Here is a 20,072-nt window from a genome sequence, read left to right on the forward strand (position 1 = left end):
TTAGTGTCCGTGAGGATGAGCCTTTCAGCCTCTTCCTCATTTTCCTGCTCTGTCAATTGGGATCAGTTATGACAGTTACCTCACAGGGCTAATGTGAGAATTAAATGATTTAATGCAAGTGAAGTATAAAGGAACAGCCTGGCACATAGGATGTGTCAGGAAAGGTTTGCAGGTTTCATTACACGCGCCCATCCCATGCGATTGTTCACATTTCACCCAGAGTCTTATCTTGACCACTCTGTTTAAAATATTTACCCTTTCACTCGTCACTGCTCTGTTCCTTATTCTGCATTATATTTCTGCATAGCACTTACTGCTATCTGATAGTAAATTGTATGTGTTTATTGATTGTAAGACATAAAAAGTTGGGGCCTTAGATTTGCCCACTGCTCTATCCCCAGCATCAAGAACAGTGTCTGGCACAGTGTAGGCATTCAGTAACTATTTGTTGAAAGAACGAGTGAATAAAATGCTTATTTAGATTTATCCATTTTTACCAATTGTTTTGTTTTCCATTCCTTGCACTTTACTTTTTCTGGATTCAGTTTCATCTTTGCTGAAGTATATTTAGTAGTTCTTATAGCAACGGTCTCTATAAATGTAAACTATTTTATTTTCAAAATAGTTAATATTGTCACTCTTAAATGCACTTTCAGTATAGGTAACTAGGTTGGTAGTTATTTGTTTTGAAGGTAATATTAGTAGTAGTATTATTTAGTCTTCTGGCTTATATTATCAATATAGTTGATTTTTGCTCATGTCTAATTTTTCTTTTTCATTGTTTTTAAGACTATTTTCTGGCACTAAGCAGTTTCACTGCAAATTATCTTTCTATGGATTTATTTTTATTTATGCTACTTAAGATTTCTATTTTCTTTGTTTAAAATTCCTTTTTAATGCTTTTCATCATTTTAAACATACTTATTTTGTTGTCTATAACTGACAGTTGGCAGTTTTATTTTGCTTTTTATTATTTCTGATGACTCTTGTTTGTGTTAAAATTGGGAAATGTCTCTTCAGCAAGTTTTTTTTTTAAGGGGGGGGAGAGAGAGAGAATTTTTTAATATTTATTTTTTAGTATTTGGCGGACACAACATCTTTGTTTGTATGTGGTGCTGAGGATCCAACCCGGGCCACAGGCATGCCAGGCGAGCGCACTACAGCTTGAGCCACACCCCCAGCCCTTCAGCAAGGTTTTAATTAGTTTTCCCAACTGTGTGGTTGGTTTGGAGGCATCACTCCTGAAAAGGTATATTTGTTTCAGCCAGGTGCCTTAAAGACATCACCTGCTCAAGATCACTTTTAGGTAAACTACTTTGCTTAAGTGGTATAAAGTTGAACCCCAAATTAGATGCAGACAGGCCCTTGGCTAATATTTCTAGGCGAGATGTTGCTTTACTCTATATTAGAAAACATAGACCCAGACAGAATTCTTACTTTTTCTGTGTTTTAAATTCTACCCTTTCATTGTGGTTATTGCCCTTGGAGGGTCCTGACTTTATGTTGTAGTTTTAGTTCAATTTCTGTGATTTGCATGGGCTGAAGGCCCTGTCTTAGGTCTCACTTTTCTGTCATTAAAACTTAAGCCCAGGTCCCACTCCCCTAAAGGACTGCTGTGTCATCATCTCACAGTTTTCTCTTTCTTTTTTGTTTGATCTCTTGCCTTCTGGTAAGATCAGCTTTGCACATAAAACAATACATTTTATCCACCATTTCTGTACATTTTATTGTGGGCAGATTTTTCAGCTTATTTTTATTGTCATTATAAGGGTTGTTGTTTTCTTTGGGTACTGGGGATTGAACTCAGGGGCACTTGACCACTGAGCCAGAACCCCTGCCCTGTTTTGTATTTTATTTAGAGATAGGATCTCACTGCATTGCTTAGTGCCTTGCTTTTGCTGAGGCTGGCTTTGAACTCACAACCCTCCTGCTTACCTCAGCCACCTGAGCTGGGATTATAGGTGTGCGCCTGGCTCACTATAAGTTATTTTTGTAGTTCCATCATAAATTTTTTTTTAAATTTCTTTTTTTGTAGTTGTAGATAGATAGAATGCCTTTATTTTATTTGTTTATCTTTATGTGGTGCTAAGGATTGAACCCAATGCCTCACTCATGCTAGGCAAGTGTTCTGCCACTGAGTCCCAGCCCTTGTCATAAATTCTTGAGAGTCTTAGTCTATAGTTTATTTTTATTTTTTTTAAATGATTTTTGGTATAATGGAAAGCTCTTTAGCAAGGCTTTGTTTAGTTGTAGGATTTGTTTGTGGACAGAAAAAGGATATCCAGTGTAATTCTAAAATAAGTAGATATTTTGCTAACTTATCTCAAATTTGCTGAGATGATGTGGTATCCCCTTGTTTTACAAATTAGTAGAATAACCTCAGAAGTTGACTAGAAGCTGGACAAAGACCTGTGAGATAGGCAAATTCAATTGATATTATTTGTAAAGTTTGTGTAGTCTTAATAATCTGAAAGAATATTATTGTCTATCTAATTTTAAGACCTAGTTAGGCAAAAATAAATTAATCTTAGCTTTTCCAAGTTCATTGTTCTTTAGGATTAAATGGAAAAGATAAAGGCCTATCTTTAGAGCAAAAGAGAAGCAAGAAGATGCAAGCAAGTAGTTAACCTGCGTGGCAGTAGCAAAATTCCACCCTCTGATTAAAGAATTGGGGAGAGGGCAACCCCCATCATTTTAAATGGGATCATATAATATTTGGTGTGAGGTTTATGCCTGCACCTCCCATTCTCATACCTGCTGCAATTTCTGTTTAATTGTACCCTGGTTAACTTCCATAATGAGTATTTTCTGAAGTTGGTAAATATCTCTTAACTCCAAGAAGATTTAAAATAAGAATAGACTAAGAATCAAGACTAGTAAGATTAGTTGTAATAATGTTTTTCTATCAAGAGAGATGTGCATAGTCCCATGTTTATTATTTTTACATACCTAAAATACTTAAGAATATGGTTAATAAGAGTCTATGTATGCAATTCCACATTAAATATAGTATGTAATGATTTTTGATTTGTGATTTTTTTTTACATAAAAATTTATGCAAAGGACCTTCTTAGAACTTTAGGAAAAATTAAAGATTATTTATAAATTTAATTTATCAAAAGATGAATAAATATATTTATATGTAAATTATTCTTCATTAAATAAAGAGTGAAAGAACTAAAGAGGAAATAAATTTACGAATGTAGGTAAGTAAAAAATTTTGGTGGCATTTTGTTGACTAGGTTTGTAAATTGGATCAGATATTCAAAATCTATTAAAAGTGACTTCTAAGGTCTTTTTGTCTTGTATATAGGAAAAAAATTTGTAGTTCAATCAAAAGATTTAAGGAAAAACTGAATTTTTGTATTTTTAACTTTAATAAGTTGAATATCTTAAATCAAAGTAAGCCTCTAATGAGTATCATTAGCACAAAATATACGCTTACGGAAGATATAAAAAACTAAAAAGAGCATTGCCTACAGTACTTAATATATTTCTTTTTTTAAAGTCTTTTTTATTATTATTTTTTTAGTTATATATGACAGAATATATTTTGACATATCATACATATATGAAATATAACTTCCCATTCTGTGGGTGTATGTGATGTGGAGTTACACTGGTTGTGTATTCATGTATCAGCACAAGAAGACTATGTCTGATTCATTCTACTGTCTTTCCCATTGCCATCCCCGCTCCCTTCCCCTGTTCCCCTCTGTCCAATCCAGTGAACCTCCACTCCCCATCCCACTCCCCACCTCTACCTATTGTGAGTCAGCATCCCCATATCTGAGAGAACATTCAGCCTTTGTTTTTTTGAGATTGGTTTATTTCACTTAGCATGATAGCTTCTAGTGTCATCCATTTACTTGCAAATGCCATAATTTCATTCTTTTTATGGCTGAGTAATATTCCATTGTGTGCATGTATGTACCACTTTCTTTATCCACTCATCTATTGAAGGGCACCCAGGTTGGTTCCATAGCTCAACTATTGTGAATTGAGTTGCTATGAATGATCACTATAGTATGATGATTTTTTAAAATTATTTTTTATTCTAATTTGTTATATGTGACAGCATCTACTTTGTGTACAACCAGAGATATGAAAAATTGTGCTCTATATGTATAATATGAATTGTAGTACTTATTATATTCCTGAATATGATTGATTTGCTTGAGATGATGAGGGAAGAGTTAACCTAATGCAGTCTTTTATGTAGTGTAGCAGGGTGCTTTGCATTTGGCAAGAGTTCAGATATTTGTTGAAAGAATTAATAAATAATGTTCTAAACAGACTTCAGCATGATATTTTTTTAATTTTCCGATAGCAAACAGTTAAACATTTCTTAAATGCTTTTTAGAACCAGGATTTATCACTAAAGATTGAATTTGGTGAAGTCACTTGATTTGCAAAGAAGGCACCACTGCAGTTCAGTAGGGAAAGGTGGGTTTTGTCAGTGAATGCTTCTGGGTTAATTAAAATACCCATTTTTGGGGAAAATCTTCCTACAGCCTCCCCCATCTTACACCTTATAAGAAACATTAACTTGATAAAAAGATCAGTACTTAAAATATAGGAAATAATACAATAAAGTCCTAGAATAAAACATGGGAGGGTATCATCATAATTTTGGGGTAGGCAAAGATTTATTAAAAGAATTAAGATAAAATATTGATAAGGTAGACTTAAGTAATTATTGAAAGATACCATGAAAACGTGTCAAAAGGTGAACCACATACTGAGGAAGGTAATTGTAATACACAAATGATTGTCTTAACAATAATCGGTAAATTAGTAAAAAAAGAATATGATTTTGAAAGCATGGACAAAAGACTGGAACAGCCATTTTACAAAATAAAAAATATATATACAAGGCTGAAAGCAGATGAAAAGATGCTTAATATCCGTAGTCCTTTCAGAAAGGCAGCTCACGATGAGATGCCACTACATCCCCACCCAAATGACTAAAATGGGAAAACTGGCAGTGTTACCACTTTGGAAGACTCTACTTAATAAAACTAATCTTTAATATACTTATGACTCAGCAGCTTCACTGCTTAGTGTATACCTCGAAGAATTAAGTCTGCATTATATGGACACAATGCTCATATTCATAGCAGCCTTAATTATAACTGAAAAAAAAATCCTCAATGGAATAGATAAACTAGTAGATTTATGTGGTAGAATACTACACAGCAATGAATGCAACAACATGGATGGAATTTTCAGGTAATGCTGAAAGAAAGTAAGCAGACACAGAAAATGTACTGTAGGATTCCATTTATATGAAACTGAAGAATAGGCAAAATTAATCTATAATGTTGAAGTCAGAATAGTAGTTGCATTTATAGGGGCTTATACTGACTAAGAGAAAGCCTTAAGAGAGCTTTCTGGAATACTAGGAAATGCTTGTTGTTTTTGACCAATTGGTAGTTATATGTACAACTTTTTGAGTTGTATTCTTAATAGTTGTTCATTTTACTATATGTAGGTTGTACTCAAATGAAAAGTAAAGTTAAAAAGTTTATAATATATTATTATCATCATCCCATTTACAGAGGAAGAATGTGAACCTTGTAGATATTGATATGCACATACATATATTTAGTAATTAGTAGACCTGGGAGTAAAAAGGTACTCAGGTTTTAGGATTCTAAATCTGCTGATTTCAGGTTAGCATTCTGTTTCATTGTATGTTTGCAGTATTTTAGGACAATCATAACATCTAGCATAGTTTCTGTATTATTAGATACACAATAAATATTTTCTAATTTGAAAAAACAAGTTATATATCTGATGAATAGATATCTGAGTTTATAATAATCACTGATTAATTTCAGATCACAGGTTTAAACTTTTTTCTCTTTGCTTGTTTTTCATTAAGTAATTTATCTTATATTCAGAAGTCTCATGTTTTGACTCTGAATCCTTTAGTGAAAATGTCTGTATGAAGTACTTCAAATTTATGTTTCTTATCTTTGTATTACCTATGGGAAGAGTTGTGTTTTCCTTTTTATTTAATTCCAAAGTTACATAGATTAACGTAATAGCAAAGAAAGATTGTCTTTCTTTTCTAAAAGTTAGCTTTAAGTAATGTGAATTAAAATTCCTGGACAAAAATCCTCCTGTTCCAAATTATTTACTCAAATGCCAGTATTCTAACAATGATGGACAAATAGATGTAACCAAGGAGTTTAAAATCATCACCAAACAGAAAGGGTAAGTGGAATGCTCAGTAGCTCTAAGAAGGAAGGAACCTTTGTGCCTTGGAGAAAGTTGTAATAGTAGAGCAGACCCTGTTTCTTAGCATGGTATGGGATGCAAGGCCCCTTGGAAGAGGTCTCTCTTCCTTAGACTTCATGGAATATCTACCAAACGGACAATCCTATTTCTGTTGCCTGATATTTTATGGAGATTTGCCAGGTTCAGATCCAGGAGGTTTAGTTTTTTAGATGTATAATCTGAGCCCTTATTTGCCTGTGTATGCTAAAACTTATAGCAACCCTACAGTTTCATTCCTTAGGTACTCAAATATTTAACTAGTGTTATAATTCATATTTAATATTTTATTAACTTCTGAGTAGAAAAATCACAATTATGTAAGATATAAAGAATCACAAGGTAATACATTATGATGTACCTACCATTAAATTTAAGGTAAAGAACTTTACGGTATGACCTTTGAAGTCATGTGTGCTTCTCCACATCTGTTGCCTTCCCTCTATTTCAGAGAGGGATATCAACTACTGTTCTGAATTTAGAGTCTTATCTTTCCCTTAATCTCACTTTATATTTTGACTACATATGTTGGTATCATCAAGCCATAACTTATTTTGCTTGGACTCTTATTGTCTGTGTGCTTTGAACTTGTTTTTTCACTCAACATTATGGTTGTGAGATTCATCTGTCATTATTTGAGTAGCTATAATTATGTTCACTTGTCTAGTGTGACCTATTATGAATATGTAATTTACCTATTCTGATAATGGATATTTGGATTATTTTCAGGTGTTTATTACAAGCAATATTGATAAAAACATGTATGACATTGATGAGAAAAATGAAATACTGTATTTCAGAGGAAATCAGGCACATGCGCACAAGAGAGAATATGGTGTATTTCTTATTCCTATAGGGAGATCACAAGTAGGAGGAGTGACCACAGAGTGGACATTTTTGTCTTCATCAGTAGATCTAAATAGTTATTAGATCAGTTATTCTCTGTATTTGAAATGTTGTAGGCTAGTATAGTGTCAGTCTTTTTACCATTAGGACAGAGGTCAGTGATGCTGTGTAACCCTAATAAAGTGTCTTTCTAAAGAGATACTTAGCAAAAGAAGCCTTGAGAGTTTTATTGTTTACACAGCCTGGAAGCTGTCACTGAGTCCTTAAAGTGAAGCATGACATTGTGCAGTGATGCGCTAATGGACAAAGAAGTACAGAACAGAATCAAGGATGTCCTTTGGGAAGTTGTCAGAGTCTGTTACAAATGTAATATCAAACTGCAATGAAATGGAACTGAAGACTTCCAAAGCACAGGCACACTTCCTGTGAGACATGGGACTTGACACAAATGGAACATCTGGCTACTTGAGCAGATTCATTCAGACCATTTATGAGCCTATCAGAATATTGAGTGGCAGGACAAGGTCAGCAACAGCAAATACTTGGCAGCCTATGTGCCAGCTCTGAAATAATTTGAAATAATTTGAAATAATTCTGCTACATAGCCTTCCTGAGCAAGATGTGTACACAGAATGGTCTGTGGTAGAGCTCCTACATGACTATTAAATAACAAGTTGCAGGGGGGAAAGCATAAGCTAAGGTGGAAGGACTGTCTCAAGATTGACCCTAAGCAGTGAGGCCTAACAGGCAGACCCAGCAGCTGCAGAGCATTGTGCTGTGTGGCTGTAAGGGCTGGCCTTGCTGTTGGTGAGCAGAGAGGCTTTTGGCTGGCTGGCTGTTGAGTCTACAAAGCAGGACCACAGACAGTGACAGATGTTTAAATAGTAGGCATAGCTGCTAACAAAAGGGCAAACTTGACATGTGTCCTGGTTGGTTGAGATTGTTGGTCTCATAATACTGACTTTGGTTGTACTCATGAATATGATTCAGGAAAGATGTTATGCACACACATATATAAATAAAAGCAAAGTTGTACTCCTACTTTCTACCTCTTCACAATAGAAAAAAAAGTAGGTTAAAAACAAACAACCAAAAAAAAAAAAAAAAAAAAAAGCCCCAGTGGTTGCATTGAAGTACTGGAAATAGAGCAGTTTATCATTATTAGTCTTGAATTCTTTATCAGTCTAATTGCATTTTTATTTTATTGACAGAATGCTGAAAAGACTTTTAATAATGTCCTAAGAACCAATGATGTAATAATACTTTAAGTTTCAAAGTGCCTTATATCCATTTTAATATGCATTATTTTCTAGTTCCTTTCCAGTGATTTTTTTTTTTTTACAAGATTGCTTATTTATTTTCATTTCTTATAGGCTATTTTCTACCTAATAGGCATTCAATAAATATTTAACTGGACTGAACCCCAGGGAGTAAGATGTCACGTTATGGTAACCTAATTGTATCTATAATTTCACCATCCATTTTTATCTTTGCAGTTTTAGGTTGTAGTATAATTCCAACAGTCTGAATATATTATATTTAGACTGGCAACACATTGGCCCTTTTTTAACTTTTTTGCACCAAAGTGTTTTGCACTAAGTTTACCACCTTTACAACTTTTCATCCATTTTTCTATCTTGTTGGATTTGTACAGTTATTTACTACGTCAGTTTTATTGACACTAGGAATTAAACTCACTGATGAGTTAGGTGAATTAAAAGCATGAGGGTGAGAAAGGAATAATAGGTATGGTACAGGAACGAATAAGCAACACCTAGAAGGGATCTGAAGTGCTACATGAGCACAGCCATCAAGAGAAACAAGGAAGGAATACTGAAGAGACTAGTCAAGGAGAAGAACTAAGATTAGACACAAAATGATAAAGGTCCCTCACCCAAGATACAGAGATTACTAAATACTGGCTGAGAAACCTCAGATCTTTACGTGTAAAGGAGACAAGTTTCACATTGCAAGAAACAAAATATGCTATTCTGTGTGCACACACATGTGTTTATCATGATTCTTAATCACATTTGGAGGCAGTATAACTTAAATGATCCTGTGATTTTGGACACTTTAAAGCATGAATAATATTTTTACAAAGAGATTACTTTGTTTATAAGAAAATTTCATTGTTAAGTCCTGTCATTTGTAATTTGATGAGTGAAATGTTGAATTTTTCAGTACAGAAGCAGAGAAAAACATCTTGGTTGTTAAAAAAAAATTTGTAAACTATGCAAATAGTTATTTTGAACTCTTAAAGAATAGCTTTTTAATGCTTTTTAAAAAGTTACCTATTATTGGTTTAGGATAGCAATGAGTAAAGTAATTGGTCTTCCATTATGCTATTATTTATTACAGGGGGTAGTCTGTGTTGCCCTCTATTGGTGATTAATAGCTACTTTTGGCAAAGTGCTACCTTATGTATCATTTATATGTATGTAATAATTCTATCAAACAATGTGCTTTAAAAAATAAAAATTGAAAATCAGCCTAGTAGTCATGGTCATGAGTTGGAAATACGAGATTTTGGGCTTTCTTGATTTAACAGTTTTATTTACTAAGGTAGTATTAAAATACTTTTGTCCTTGATTAATTTTTATTTTTTACTTTTATTTTTTTTTGTCAGAGCTCCACCTCAAATCAGGCGTCCCAATCGAGAAGTAAGACCTCTGAGGAAAGAAATGGCAGGAGTAGGAGCCCGGGGACCTGTAGGCCGAGCACATCCCATATCAAAGAGTGAGAAACCTACAAGTAGGGACAAGGATTGTAGAGCAAGAGGGAGAGATGACAAGGCAAGACTGTCTCTTTGTAATTCACTCACTTGAAACCCATGACTTTGGTGGTATTACGGTTTTTATTGGCTTTTCAGGGTCCATGGTTTTAATGTGAAAGAGTTAAAAGAAGAGTCTGATTCAAAACCTGAGTGATCTTTATATTTTGAAGGCCATGCTGCAGTGTAAAAGACCTCAGAGAGCAAACATGGACACCATACAAGTATTTAGTAAAACAGATACTTTGTAGCAGTATTTCAAATCCTTTGGACACTTTAAAAACAGTATTTTAACAAATATTTGGAATGAAAATGAATAATAAATGAAAACATAGTTGTAGGAGAAAGATTTATAAGAAAGTAGATTCACAGAATGAGATGAGGGATATGATTTACTACTGCTAAAAATAAAAAAAAAAATTATTTAGCCGAAATTGTAAAGTGCAATAAGACTTGTTTTCTTTAATGAGAAAACTTCCATTGGAGTCAAAATAGACCAGCTTCCTAGGCATTAGGAATATTGAGACTGACAGAATAAAACTGGTGTTTTCTGGGTATCTCTACTCAAGAGAGAGTCAAAGACATATTGTACCTCTCTACCTTATGAAGATACTGAAAATGGATTATATTTTTTGGCTGTTTGTGATTTATTGAAATAAATTTTCATAAACAGTAGGTGAATCCATCTCAGGTCCTTTTTGGAATTAATGATGATACCAATAAATTATTTCCTGCTAAGAAATTGAGCTGGTTTCCCCCCATTATTAAAAGCCATACAAATGGATCTTGAAAATATGTATGTTGAGTATCATCTTTGTTTCTTTCTTTGTTTCTCATTTTTGTTCAGCTAACCTTAGTTTGCATTTTAGAGAATAAAAGTAGGGATTGAAGTCCAACCCTCACTCTGATATTAGCTTTTAGGTAAACTTTTAAAACAAGATAATGAACTTTGTCTTTAATTTCATGTAGTATAAGAGAAGAACTGTGACCATGGTTTATTGGATGCTTCTATTGCTAGGCACCATTCAGAGTGATTACATAATAATTCATGCAACAGTTTCAAGAAGTAGGTGTCTTATTATTGCTATTTTACAGATGAGAAAACTTTGGTATATAGCGCTAAAGTAACTTGCCAGGAGTGAAAAAGGAAGCCTAGAAGAATGGAATTTGTAAAGTCACATATCTTTGTATTCCCCACCTCCCATATTATGTAGTATTCTTACATACCAAACTAGATTGTTAAAATCTGAATTAGATTTGAAAAAAATAATCTAGAATAAATGTTGATTTTTTAAATGTGTTAATGATGCTGAAGCCGAGAACAAAACAACCAAGCAGCATTTGAATATCTAATACCTTTTTGTCTGGAGGTTATAAGATAGTCTTTCATTTATGATGTTTTCAAATAATTTTCTAAATATTAGCTTTTTTTATTGACATTTAGGTACTCAGAATGTCACTGTAAAGTAAGCCATTTATTAAAAAAAAAAAAAAAGAGAGAGAGAGAGAAGCCTTCTACTTGTTCAGAAATAAAGGATTTTCTGAGTCACGAAAAATAAAAGGAACTAAACAAACTCAGGGAAACTTCCTTAGAATTTGAAAGGTGTATTTGTTTGGTTCTGATTATCATAACCCTCAATTATTCATTAGAATACTGCAGTTCCTGAAACTAACTGAATTCTATGATAGGGTTTGAAGCTGTTAGGTAAAACTGATAAATATCCTATTCCATTGAGAGGTAATTTGAAAGTGAATATTGGAAGCATCCTTTATAGTCTCTGTCCCTATACCCCACCTTGGCCAGCTTCATTTTAAAATCAGCATGCATAAATAAGTAAATAAATAAATAAACTAGAAAATTCAGTTTATTGCCCATAATAAAGATAGTATGAGAAAAAATTTAGTTATGTAAATATATAAAAATTTAGTTGTATCAACATATTTTTGTATTCTCACTTATGATCTAAAAAGTGCATTTATTGTGTTAAGTCATGGTCAGAATTTTGAAAGCTGCTGCTGTACTCTCACAACTCACTTTATTGATATAAAAAAGTGAGGATAAGAGAAATTACATATCTTGCCCAAGGTTCTTTGTGTATTTGAATTTTTAGTGTAGTAGCAAATTTACTTGTCCTTGAGGACTCTCGTACACAAGTACACATTCACACGCGAGTTTGTTATAAATCAGTTGTGTAGCACATAATTTATAAACAGTATTCTACCTTATATTATTTTTATTGTAAATTTCATAGAGCCAGTGGACTCTCACAGAATGCTTTTGCTGATTTGGCCCAATTTTCATATCTGTACCTGACCTGCATTTGCATTTGATGGGGAAATGTACTGCTGAAATGAATGTTGGTGGATAATGTGTTTTTATTAGTAAGATGGTAATTAAACAATAAAAATATGCTGGAATTCACTTATTCATCAGTGACTTGAGCAGCTTTGATAATTTGGATAATTTACACATATGGAAGAATTTTTTTGTGTGCTATTTATAATATAACAACAATTGAAATGACACACTTTTAAGTTTAATTGCATTATTAAAAATTTTCTCTTCACCTCTAAAAGTCTAGACAATCAACAGAACAAATCAGCTCTTTTTGTAGCATATGTCCACTGTGACAGATTTCCATATGATGACACTGAAATGATTCTAGGTGAGAATAGATAGCCTTCTACCATATAGTGTTTCCACCGTAAGACATTGTAGGTTTGAGTAACCTCCAGAGAATAGATAACGCTAAGGTCATTAGAAGAAAGGAATTTTGAGTACTATTTTATCTAAAAACATAATACATTCTAAATTTGTGTAATTTACTTTTTACTAATGGCAGTGTTTCATAGCTGGCTCACAAAATTCCTGAAAATTTAATTATTGACTCTCACAAGTCAAAAAGAAACAGTTCCAGCATAGCATTGTAACTTGTAACTGTCCTATAATAGATGTAACCCTCAGGGTCAAGAAGTAGAACATTTGGTCCCTCAGAAGTTATGTTCATGATCTCTTCTAATTTCTTCCATTTTCTTCTTTCCCAGAGGCAACCACTCTTCTGCTTTCTAGTGCTATAGATTATCTGTGCCTCATTTGAAACTTTATGTACAGTTAAACATTCTTTTGCATCTGGCTTTTTTTTTTTTTTGCTAAATATATTTGTGTCTTCCATGCTGTTGCAAATACACTAGTTTATTTTCATTGTCATACAGTATATGTGTAATTAAATCTTATTTCCTTTTTTAGTTGTACTTGGACACAGTACCTTTATTTTATTTATTTATTTTTATGTGGTGCTGAGGATCGAACCCAGGGCCTTCATGTGCTAGGCGAGTGCCCTACCGTTGAGCCCCAGCCCCAGCCCAATTAAATCTATTTCTTGTCAATGGATATTTGAATTGCCTTTAGTTTGGAACTGTTATGAATAATGCTACCTGAGATCATTATATTCATCTCCTTTGAGGTGCGTGTATGTATGTGTGTGTGTGTGTGTGTGTGTGTGTGTGTGTGTTTCTGGAGAGTATATCTCTAGGAGTGGAATTGTTGGGTTATAGGATTTCTATGAATTAAACTTTAGTATGTAATACCAAGTATTTTGGCAAAGTAGTGATCTCGTTTCCATTCTTACCTGTGGAGAATGATGCTACACATGCTTGCTAGCATTTAATGTTGCCAGTCTTTTTTAGGTGTAATCGTATTACCTGTGATTTTACCAGCATGTTTACTGTGTATCGCGCATTTGCCTTATAACTTATGAGATTGAAAACCCTTTCGTATGCTTATTAACCATTTGTATTTCCAGTGACTTGGTCCTAAGAAACATTCTGGCCTTTGGATAGTAAATCACAGCACAAATTTTTTTTTTAATATTATGGCAGCTAATTTATAGAGCTGGTTTTAAAAACATTATTATGTTATAATAAAGTAGTTTTTTTGTTTGTTTGTTTTTTGTACCAGGGACTGAATTCAGGGGCACTCGACCACTGAGCCACATCCCCAGCCCTGTTTTGTGTTTTATTTAGAGACAGGGTCTCACTGAGTTGCTTAGCTCCTTGCTTTTGATGAGGCTGGCTTTGAACTTGCAGTCCTCCTTCCTCAGCCTCCCAAGCCTCTGAGACTACAGGTGTGTGCTGCTGTGCCCAGCTAGTTTTTTTTTTCCTTTAAATCTAAACCCTTTGATTGAACTTATGATCTGTAATTCCAACCTTATTTGTGGAAGTTGGTGCTTTTTTACAAAAACCCACACTTGGTTTTCTTTTCCATCAGCTTAGTCTTTGAGTGGGGATGAGCTCCTGGGTCGCAGGAAGGTTCATATTCAAATCTTTTAACCCCTCGTTCAAAAGACTACTCAACATATTTTCATAGACTGAATGGTTTTGCTGTGTTCAAACCTTGCTCATTGACTCCCACTTTCAATCCCACTTACCCATTGAATCCCACTGTTCAGGGCTATTATACTAGGAGTTCATGAGCTCTGTTTCAGTGTGGTATTTCATATATAGTAAGATTAAATGTGGCTCTTAGTAACCATATTTAAATGTTTTCTCCTTTTTTAGGATGGTTCACTCATGCTAGCTTGTCAGTGTACTACAGAAATGGTAGAATAGAGCACAAGACAACCCCCTACTCTGGTCTATTTATAATATAGCAGCCAGGGAATTCCTTTTAAACAGAGGTCAGATTATGTTCCTCTTTGTTACAAAAACTTCCATTGATTTTCTGTCTTAGACTAAAAGCCGAAGTCTATATAATGGGCTATAAGGCCCTACATGGACGGCATCCATTACCTCTGACCCACTTTCCTTCTCCTCTTTCTCCTTTTTGTTAATTTCCTTCTTGTTCTTGGAACTGGCCAAGCCTACTTCCACCTTGAGGCATTTATACTTGCTAATTCTGCCCCTAAATGTTTTATTACGTATTTTTCTCTTTTACATACTGTGTCCTCTAACTTGCATGTGTGCTTCATGATGGCAGGGTTTCTATGTATTTGTTCATTGTTATATTCCCTGTATCTGGCACATAGTAAGTACTCTTAAATATTGTTGAAAAAAAAAACAGATATATTGGTAAGTATGTAGAATCCTCTGGATCTATTATTTCAACCTAAATGTGTTTTGTATTAGTTTTCCAGTGCAGTACATGACACCAAAATTATAAAGCACTGTTTTGATATATCAACCTATTTTACTTTGCAAAATAATCTTAGGGGAGAATGCAGTTTAGCGACCTTGTCCAACTTTTCCTGGGTTTGCTGCTCACATCAGGGTAGGAGTAGCCCAGGTGTGTGCTGCAGTATGCCAGAGTGAACAAAATTCACCGATTCTGGAGCTTAATCACCTAGGTTCTAGCTGTGTGTCTTTGGACCATTTACTTATCCTCTCTGTTCCTCAGTTTTCTCATCTGTAAAGTAAAAATAATAAAAGTATCTATCCCATGGGACTTTTAGGAAGAACAAGTGAGTTAATATATGTCAAGAAGTTACAATAGTGCCTGCTACCCAGTAAGTAGTGTATGACTTTAAGCTATCAGTCTGACATGCTAAACAGATATGAAAGAGAACACAAAGTTACTTTTTTTTATTTCTTTTTTTTGTTTGTTGTTCAAAACATTACAAAACTCTTGACATATCATATTTCATACATTAGATTCAAGTGGGTTATGAATTCCCATTTTTACCCCGTATACAGAGTGCAGAATCACGTCAGTTACACATCCACATTTTTACATACTGCCATACTAGTGACTGTTGTATTCTGCTACCTTTCCTATCCTCTACTATCCCCCCTCCCCTCTCCTCCCCTCCCCTCCCATCTTGTCTCTCTACCCCATCTACTGTAATTCATTTCTCTCCCTTGTTTTTTTTTTTTCCTTTCCCCTCACTTCCTCTTATATGTAATTCTGTATAACAGTGAGGGTCTCCTTCCATTTCCATGCAATTTCCCTTCTCTCTCCCTTACCAAGTTACTTTTTTAAAAAAAGAAATAATGAGATGTGCAAGGAATCTTGCACTTGCCTTGGGCCAGTGAGTCCAGGCAACACTGGGCAAGGAGAGACTGTGGCTTTACAGAAAGAATCAAAGGTCAGCTCTTATTCAGCTTAGACATCCTCATGACTTCAGGCCAGTGGTTTTTATTACTGATTAGCCAGTAATCATGTCAGGCAGCTCACTGCCTAACAAGAGATTTGACTCCTTTGTTGGACAGGACCATTGTTAGAAAAATTCTTTCTTTTGTTGATCTGAAATCTGCTTCTTTTGTTACTTGATATGGGTCCTGATTCTTTTCTTTGGAGTAAGATGGAGCAGGGTAGTTGTAGTTGGTTGCCTTGCTGGATTAGCATTTTCTTCTGCAGCTTAGATGTCCCCAATGTTCTTATCTTTTCCTTGTGGCATATTTTTTAAACCTTTGTCACCCTGGACATCCTTCCCTGGCTATAATTTGTTTGTCGGTATTTTTTAAGATGCAAAGCAAGACTAGCAACAATACCCTGTGAAGGCTTGTTAAGCTATAGTTGTATAAGTTTCTCTTGTATTCCTTAGTTATTTTATTTCTAGAATAATTTAAAAATAATCGTAGAGTGTTCCATTGATTTGTTTAAATAACTTTGTAGCATTGGCCTGTTCGTAATGTAAAATGTGACTCTGCTGAACTTATGTTTGTTTGGTAGAGGTACCAGAAATTTACTTCTCTTTTTGGGGGGTACCAGGGATTGAACTCAGGGGCATTCAACCATTGAGCCACATCCCCAGCCCTATTTTGTATTTTATTTAGAGACAGGGTCTCACCGAGTTGCTTAGTGCCTTCCTAAATTGCTGAGGCTGACTATGAACTTCCGATCCTCTTACCTCAGCCTCCAGAGCCTCTGGGATTATAGGCGTATGCCATTGTGCCAGCAATTTCCTTCTTTGGATAGTGTCAGTATTGATATGTCATTGAAATGTGAGGCTCTTTCTTGAAAATTTAATTTAATACTGCTGCCATATTGCCTGGATATATTATTTATTTGGGGGTCAGCTCACTAGAATATTGTTTGGTCTTTACCTTTGGCTAAAATAACAGGAGGATCTACAAAAGGGAGCTATTTAGTCTCAGCACTTATTGTTCCTTTTGTTTATCTCAGAAGAAATAGGATCAGAGAAGGTCACCCTGTTCTGTTATCTTTTTTCAGGAGGTTGACTCACTTTAACCATTTCCACCCTTCATTTTTATATTAGGTGGTAACTTGGGGCTGTTCAAAGCTATGGGCATGGTATTTGGCTCTGCCTGTCAAAGTAGTTCCCTAGTCGAACTATCTCTGGCAAATTAATGTTTTATGTAAGTGTCTTCAAAGCTGAGTGAATTTTGGCAATATTCCGTAACTAGAAACCCTAGCATATACTTTTAAAATAAAGTCACCATGTCATTAAATGAAGAATTTGGGGTAAAAGCATATTGCTTTAATGATCTTAGAAATATGATTTGAAGTGGTCATTTTATCATTGTCGTTACAGTGACTTTATGATGGGCCTCAAAAACCCACTGGAAGAAACCCTGAATCATGAGGGGTTACTTATGGTTAAAGGAAAAGGCTCAGTAAGGTGCAGTTGCCCAGTCCTGACTATTTCCTCGTCTGCAGCCTCTTTCTCAGATTCTTTGGAGAATCTAATAGTTCTGCCCTCTTTAATTCATCTTAGACATGAGATGATCTGATGCAATGGTATGGGTTTAGGGAGGCAGACAGACTGGAATAAATCTCCACCTTAAAAAATAAATCTCTACCTTCATGTTTACTAGTAAACTTAAATTACTTATCTATAAAAAGAAGGAAAAATAATGTCTACCCTGCAGGTTGCTACATTTAATAATGTATATGGGATTTTCTGCTACATAGTAGTCTGAGTGAATTAATTTTCTGTTTTGTCATGTATTAATATTCTAATTATTCTGTAGCAGTGGTGGAAATCCTCTCCAGTTACCAGTTCAGAGAGACTTTTTCTAGTCTGTTTGGATCTAGCAAGGAACATTTTCGCTTTATCTGCAATTATCCCCCTAAGAATGTAGGTTTGAAGATATTTATAATAAATTTGACCAGTTAATCTAATTCTGATACGTAGGGAAGAAAGGCACTTGAACAATCAGAAAACACAATTTTAAATTGTAGGAAGATATTTTAAAGATGATTATAGCTGGATATGTTGGCACATGACTTATCTCAGTGACACGGGAGGCTGAGACAGGAGGATCGCAAATTTGAGGACAGTCTGGGCAACTTAGTGAGAACCTGTCTCAAAAAATAGAGCTGAGGGTTTAGCTCAGTGGTAGAGTGCCCCTGGTTCAATTCACACTTAAAAAAAAAAAAAGTGATTATAACATTTTGAAAACTTAATGATGTTAATTAAAAATGATCCTGTTATTGATCAGAACTTTTTTATACCTGTCCCCAGGGAAGAAAAAATATGCAAGATGGTGCAAGTGATGGTGAAATTCCAAAATTTGATGGTGCTGGATATGATAAGGATCTGGTGGAAGCCCTTGAGAGAGACATTGTATCCAGGAATCCCAGCATTCATTGGTTAGAGTCTTTTAAATTCTTGAATTAAAGTAGAGGAGAAAACAGATCATAGATTGACTTGGTGTTGAGCCTTTTCTTTTTATCCATTAATCTATTGATTATGTCTTCATTGATAATATGAGTACATAGAATTGATGGGAACCTTCTGTCAGAATATAACCAAGGAACCGGATGTGTTTGTGCACATCTGTAATCTCAGTGGTTAGGGGGGCCTGAGACAGGAGGATTGTGAGTTCAAAGCCAGCCTCAGCCACTTAGTGAGGCCCTAAGCAACTCAGTGAGACCCTGTCTCTAAATAAAATATAAAAAAGGGCTGGTGTTGTGGCTCAGTGGTTTTGTGTGTGTGTGTGTGTGTGTGTGTGTGTGTGTGTGTATGTATAAAACCAAGGATATTTCACATTAATTTGATGTTGATTTCACTGACAAAGTTCATTAATTAAATAACATGTCTTAATAACTGTAGTGTTTTCACTGATCATTTTATGCAGTAAGAATTAGAACAATGTTCTTAATATTAAAATAATTTCATAAGTAAAAAATATAAAAGAATTAGTTTCAACCATAAATCATAGCATCCTGGATAAAAACATCATAAAACTTTGTTGTTCTTATATAGGGATGATATAGCAGATCTGGAAGAAGCAAAGAAATTGCTAAGAGAAGCTGTTGTTCTTCCAATGTGGATGCCTGATTTTTTCAAAGGAATTAGAAGGCCGTGGAAGGTGAGGATTTATTAAAGTAGTTTTGGCATAAGCATGTTGCTTGCATGGTAATGAAAGGCAGCATTGCTGGAGATGTTTATGTGTCTCACATGGTTTGTGAATGTCAGGGGAGGTCTGTGGACATCCAGAACACATGGGTTTGAATTAGGTGCTGTGGCTGTGTGCCAAACATGGGCTTGGAGGGTTGAAGCTATTGTCTTTTTTTTTTTCCCACCTCAGGTCTGAGCTAGAGGCCAATTTTAAGAATTTCCAAGATGTTATTTCTGTATATAAAAAATAAATTAAACAGCAATATCACATAGTCTTACAGAATAAGTGTTTGATCAAATGAATACCTTTAAGTTGTTGTGTTTCTCACTAATCATTAGTTTTTCTGATTTTCATTTAATCGAGGCTCAGTATAATTCTCAGACAAAATCAGAAAGTTTGTTTCTTTCTCGTTTACCTGCTACCATAGAGTTAAAGCCTACCCAGGCCCAAGTCCCTTAAGTTCACAGTGTCATTCTACATATTAGAAACTCTCCCAAGCTCTCTGGAAACTACCTTCCTGCTTGGAACATTTTTATTTTAAACCTCTTTATTTTATTTTTATGAGGTGCTGAGGATCGAACCCAGGGCCTCGCACATGCTAGGCGAGCGCTCTACTGTTGAGCCACAACCCCAGCCATATATATATATATATTTTTTTTTAACTTAGCCATAGGCAGAGTCTTCCATTTATTTTGATTAGTAGAATGTAATGAAAGCCTGCTCTTACTGTGCTCTTCTGGCTTAGCTAGAAAGGTCTGTTTGTTTATTGAATGCTTCATCCTCTTTATTCATGTGCCAGAAAGAGGAGGACACATTGTGAATTTACCTGAATAGTCTGAAACACTCATAATGCTTAGACTGCCTCTCA

General features: G+C 34.7%; 1 protein-coding gene across 3 annotated transcripts in view; it reads left to right on the forward strand.

Moving 5' to 3' along the window:
* Katnal1 (katanin catalytic subunit A1 like 1) overlaps window positions 1–20,072 on the forward strand; it is an 82,381-nt gene that overhangs the window by 26,258 nt on the left and 36,051 nt on the right. For all 3 annotated transcript variants that reach the window (XM_076872356.1, XM_076872355.1, XM_076872358.1), the window contains 3 exons: window positions 9,758–9,923; window positions 18,325–18,452; window positions 19,069–19,174. In XM_076872356.1, coding sequence (XP_076728471.1) covers window positions 9,758–9,923; window positions 18,325–18,452; window positions 19,069–19,174 — 400 coding nt within the window. The remainder of the gene's footprint in view (window positions 1–9,757; window positions 9,924–18,324; window positions 18,453–19,068; window positions 19,175–20,072) is intronic.

This window comes from Callospermophilus lateralis, chromosome 12 (assembly GCF_048772815.1).
Source record: "Callospermophilus lateralis isolate mCalLat2 chromosome 12, mCalLat2.hap1, whole genome shotgun sequence".
Classification (NCBI taxonomy): Eukaryota; Metazoa; Chordata; class Mammalia; order Rodentia; family Sciuridae; genus Callospermophilus; species Callospermophilus lateralis.